At 33.6% G+C, this 5,584-nt stretch overlaps 1 protein-coding gene across 1 annotated transcript in view; it reads right to left on the bottom strand.

The window, feature by feature from the left end:
• The window catches only part of LOC111370078 (calmodulin-binding receptor kinase CaMRLK-like), a 3,637-nt gene extending 1,561 nt beyond the window's left edge, over positions 1-2,076 (bottom strand). Inside the window, exons 1-2 of the mRNA XM_022991786.1 lie at positions 505-2,076; positions 3-85 (exon numbers count right to left, since the gene is read on the bottom strand). Of these exons, the coding sequence (XP_022847554.1) occupies positions 3-85; positions 505-1,885 (1,464 nt within the window). The 5' untranslated portion in view covers positions 1,886-2,076. The remainder of the gene's footprint in view (positions 1-2; positions 86-504) is intronic.
• Positions 2,077-5,584: the final 3,508 nt, after the last annotated feature.

The following is a 5,584-nucleotide window of genomic DNA, read 5'->3' on the forward strand; positions in this document are numbered from 1 at the left end:
TTGGATACTCCCGTTGGAAGCTCATGCAACCAACGGTGGAGATCGCCGTTGGCCATATATTCATAAAGTACCAACTTTTCTTTACCTGCAGACAAAGGAACAATTCATCAAATTGATACTCCCATTGACGTTAAGTCTTTGTCAAAGGTATCAATCAAATGCCTCATTAAATGAATTAGGTTTAAATGTCAGACGAATCTAAACTCAAGACTAATAAGTGATTATTCTTCAATTAATTTTACTTAACCAGATTCTAAACATAACAGACACTTTGATGCTACAGTACTACCAGGTAAGTTCCAAGTTTTCATTTTTAATCACTAGAAAATCGCATGCAGCAGTTCAAAATTGAATCTTTCACGAAAACCTACTATCGTTTCGATTTCTGTGATATTTTCTTAGAATTGGCATTCACGTGGACGCATTGAATATGGTATGGGGAGGTCAAACCACTGCTAAATCAGTAATTCTTTAGTAATTATGTGTTAAAATAGTGTTCGGTACCTGCAATGCAATAACCAGAAATAGGCAGCAGGTTGGGGTGTTTCAACCTTGATAAGTCTTCAAAAATGGCTACAGCTTCATCATGGCTAAGGTCTCTAACATTTTCCAGGACCTTGATTGCCACGTGGAGGTCACCTGGTAGTACGGCTCTGTAAACAGGCCCACACCTACCCTCTGCTAGAAGGGACTCTTTCCCAAAGTGTGATGTGGCTGCAATTAAGTCCTTAAATGTAAGGTTCATCAGTGGCTTCTCAAACATCACCACCGGTGCTGAAGAGGGTTCTTTAATATCAGCCACCCATGAGGACCCAGATTCTGTTTCGAAGGATTTTTCGAATCTAAATGGTACTTGAATTGGCTTTGAAATTGCCCATTTGTTTTCTCTAGCCATCTTTCTCTTCTTGTACACGCAATATGTGGGAACCCCAATGGCCAAGACAAGAAATGTTGATGCAAGCGATACGGCTAAAACCACAGTCTTGGTTTTCGATTTGGGTTTACTTTTTTTGATGAAATTTATGTTTTTGTCATATATTTGGTGAGGTGGGGTGGGTGAATGATGGGATCTGGTATGCAACGCCGGGGTGGCGGTATAATTCTGAATTTTGAAATTACCGGCATGAATAAAAGAAGACTTGTCAAATTGTTTTACCGTTTTTGAATTCATTTCACCTGAGAAGTTATTGAACGAGACATTCAAGAACTTGAGATTACCTAATTGTGGGAAATCAGCAGGAAAATTTCCAGTTAGGTGATTATTTGAAACATCAAGATACTTCAAATGCAAAAGACCTGAAATGGGCTTTAAATTTCCTGAAATATTACAGTTAGAAAAGTTAAGAATCTCAAGTTTGGTTAAGTTGATGAACCAATGAGGTAGAACAACCTGGAAATCATTGTGTGAAATATCAAGAAAAGTGAGATAAGGAAAATTAGAGAGAAAAGTAAAATTCTTAAACCTATTGAAAGAAAGATTTATCTTTCGAATTGCTGAAGATTTAACAATTTCAGGTTTTGGGAGCTCGACCGAGCCTCCTAATTGGTTCTTTGACAGGTTAATTTCAACCAGGGTTTGAATAGACCAAAGAGCAGAAGAAACAGCACCAGTCAAATAATTTTTGGAGAGATCTATAGTTTGAAGATTGGACATGTTTCTGAGGAATTTCCATGAGATGGTACCTCTGAGATTTCTTGATGGGAGCTTAATTTCAAGAATTGGAGGATTTGTACAGTTGGGTTGAGAGTTCTTGAACCAGGCGATGTTGAAACCTGAAACGGAGGCGAAAGCCTTGGAGAGCAGGATATTGTCTTTGCTGTTGCATTTTGATTCTGCAATTGCAAAAAGTGATATTACAATCATGAATTTCAAGAGGGCTTTCATGGTGTAATGCTCACTGGTTCAAAATTCCATTGCGGGGGCTTTTAGTTTGGTGATGGATGAGAAAGAAATCTTTCCTTCAGTGGATGATATATGAGAACAAAAAGGACAAAGGAAGAGAACAGCGGATCGTGGGTTTGAGGAATGAGGTGGTTGAGCAGACAATAGAATTTAGACCGGACCAAAAATGATGGTCTAAATTTATGAAATATGACAATACCAAATCAACTAGCCCATGCTCTCCATTGTATGCACGAAACACTATTGTTTATTATTTCATATCTATAAAGCAATCAGTGCTTGGTGGAAATTAAAATTAAATTTTTAATAAATTTTAATAGAAATTGATAAAATACATGATTGAAAAGATGTAGATTTCATGAAATATGTTGTTATATTTATTTGTTAGCTTAGATATATATTTTAAAATTTAGATTTTAATCATTACCAAACATAACTTAGTATGTGTTTGAGCCACGTTATTTGGAGAGAGTATATTTTGTAAATGGTGGATTGATTGAGAATGTGTAGTTAAAAAATGAGAAAAAATTTTAGATTTACGTGTAATATTATTTTATTAAAGAATGTCTGATTGAAATGATATCAAATCATTGTTCAGAATTACTAATGATAACGAGGATATGTCGTTCGCAAAAAGAGTTCTGCTACATGTATAATTGCACTTCGTCTCTATCTAAATTAGGTAACCATTTCAATTGGGTAACACATCAATTTGATTTCAATGTAAGGTTATTTTCTACGATTCAATGACACGACATTCAACAAATTGTGATTGTCATGCAGTATCATTAATTGCTAACATAAAATAGAGCAATGCTGGCTGTACAGACTCTGTTTCACAAGGCCTGTATAGGCCATGTAAGGGGGTGGGGTACAGGTCCTGTAAGGGGGGTGGGTGATTTTTTTTTTAAATAATCCCCCACCTCACCCAACTCGATTGTGCCTGGCCTGTACAAGCCCTGTACAACCAGGTTTTCCCATAAAATAAGTACAATTTCATTTCATTGAAAGATGTGCATAATTTATTGACCATTATATCTCGATTTTCGTTAATGAATTATACAGAGTTACCTGATTAAAATTAAAGTATAGTTATTCGATTGAATAAAACTAAAATGAAAATGTATTTACTGTGCATGTAATTTACCCACTGAACCCAGGGAATTTTTGTAGTGGTAAACGTTTGTGTGCTACATTCCTTTGCACTGATGATGAATTAGAAACTGAATTCCATATGAGAGCACATGCAGATCCCGACTTCTGTAGAAAAGTGTTCAATATTATAGTAATTACTGGTTAATTAATGAATTATTCAATAAAGTGTCAAACATAAACTAAATTGAGCAGACTAATTTAGAAATAATTGATTATCAAATCATTATTGATATATCACATGTTGATTATTTGTGTATTTATTATTTTTAGTGACTTGGTCAAGAAAGTTATACGCATTATCTTGATAATTAGGGTTAGCCATCGTCGGCAAAGAAACAACGATATCGTTTTCAAATTCCGCTCTGTCCACAATCAATTTTTCCGTGCTAATAGATTTATTTATTTATATTGTTAGGTATGGTGGGGAGGAATAACATCAATTCTATTTGTACAGGAAACTATTTCACAAAAATGCACCAAAAATCTCACATTGTGCGAGCCCTATGTTATGATAAAAAAATGCCAAAAAATCACTCACATCCAATGCTGTATCCGTTCTATAGTGTTTCTGTTTGAACAATTTCTATACACACAACAATGCTCGAGGAATAATCCATGGAGTCCTCAATTAGTCGACAATAATAACTATAATAAAAGAATAAATACACGAATATATACTTTTGTTTTAGAAATTTATTTGAAATATTAGGACGTTTACTTAAACTTATCGTTCTAATCAACCGTCTCATTCCAAAAGGGAAAGGGTAATTTTTTTTTTTTTTTTTTTTTTTTTTTTTTTTTTTTTTTTTTTTTTTTTTTTTTTTTTTTTTTTTTTTTTTTTTTTTTTTTTTTTTTTTTTTTTTTTTTTTTTTTTTTATCAAGGTGTCCGCTTTCGACGACTATTCCTTGAGTCTGTGATCCGGCCCCTCTTCACACAGACCAATTAAACCGCGAGATGTGCCTCCTACTGACTAGGGTTCGAGCGCCTTTCCAACTGAACTGTCAAAGTGCCTAGTGAGGAAATGGTTCTCTTTATGTTATACGCATTGTTTAATTATTGTATGAGTGACGTGTATACCACATTCTCCTAAATTGAACTCAAATTGGGATTATTTTTAATTTTGGCTTTTCATGCAGCCAAGGTCCAGTGGATTTGGAGGCTAGTAGACGACTTGCTCCACAATCCACATTTTGAATCTGTATCTAGTCATCTCCTCCACAATCCCGAGTGATTATCGGCTCAATCCCTCTTTTATGACAATTAATTAATCATATTCAAATCAATTTGTAAAGTTAGATGGCCAAAAAGCTTCAACTAATCCCACTCAAATTCAAATATAATATTCCAAAAAGGAATGACACCTAGAATTTGGACTATAACAACTTCATCCACTCCAAATTTAATTTTTAGCCCCCGTTTGATTCTCATTCTTTCCTCATTAAAATGAAAAATATGATCGTTATCCATCAAATTAATCCACCAAATTTGAATTTCTATCCCTTGTGTGGGATCTGCAACGATTATATTTTTCATTCTCATTCTTTCAAAAATGAGAAACAAACAGAGACTTAATTGTATTATTTCTAGGTTATTGTAACTCGCTTATATTGAAGAGTAGGGAAATGATATCACTATAATGATCACAAGATATAAAAATAAAAAATAAAATAACATAAATCATATAGCACATCCCAATTTGAAATTTTGTCCCGTTTCGATCGATCTCTATAAGTTATAATGCATTTTCGTGCTTATGAAAAGTGGAATTTACGTTAGCTAATTCCTATTGCTTCTCTTATTCTCTGTCGATGTTGATCTTTGTGACAAAAAAATCTTACGAGCTCCAAGTTAATAGTAAGACGACAAAGAAGTTAGCTAAAAATAACTTTTTCTTTATATTTCTTTAGGGAGGTATAGGGACAAATAATATTATCTAATGCCTCGTAATATTAATAAACTCCACAGGATGCTATGAATGCTCAGAAAAACGACTATTCAATCAGGATAGCCTTATAAATTCATTGTTGGTGAAAAATTTGGACTGGATATTAATTTTTTACCAAGAAAAATAAGATTTATATTGAATTGTGCGATTATGCATGGCGCGCCTATATATCATTGCACATATATAATGCTCCTTGTTCTAGACTCATCGTATCATTGTCACAGTAAAACGTGTCTCTATCTAATGTATTATTTATGTTTCAATGTGGTACGACTTTACCTAAAATTTATATTGTGAGTTTTGATTAACAATGCAAACATGAAAATGTAAAATAAGTGAATTAGATCATAGAAAGGTGATAGGGTCCATGTATTTGATGGTTAAATTAATTATTGTAACAATAAGAAATTTTTGGAAGAGTTCAATTTTAACTTCTTACAATCTGATATTTTTCTTACATTGAAAAGAGTTCATGCTTTGCTTTAGATAGTTTAGCCCCTGTTTGAGAACCGTTAAAACAATTTTTTCCCTCAAACTCATTCTCCACCACAGATAGATAAATTGCACCGTAGGTCACTAC

This window comes from Olea europaea, chromosome 21 (assembly GCF_002742605.1).
Source record: "Olea europaea var. sylvestris chromosome 21, O_europaea_v1, whole genome shotgun sequence".
Taxonomy (NCBI): domain Eukaryota; kingdom Viridiplantae; phylum Streptophyta; class Magnoliopsida; order Lamiales; family Oleaceae; genus Olea; species Olea europaea.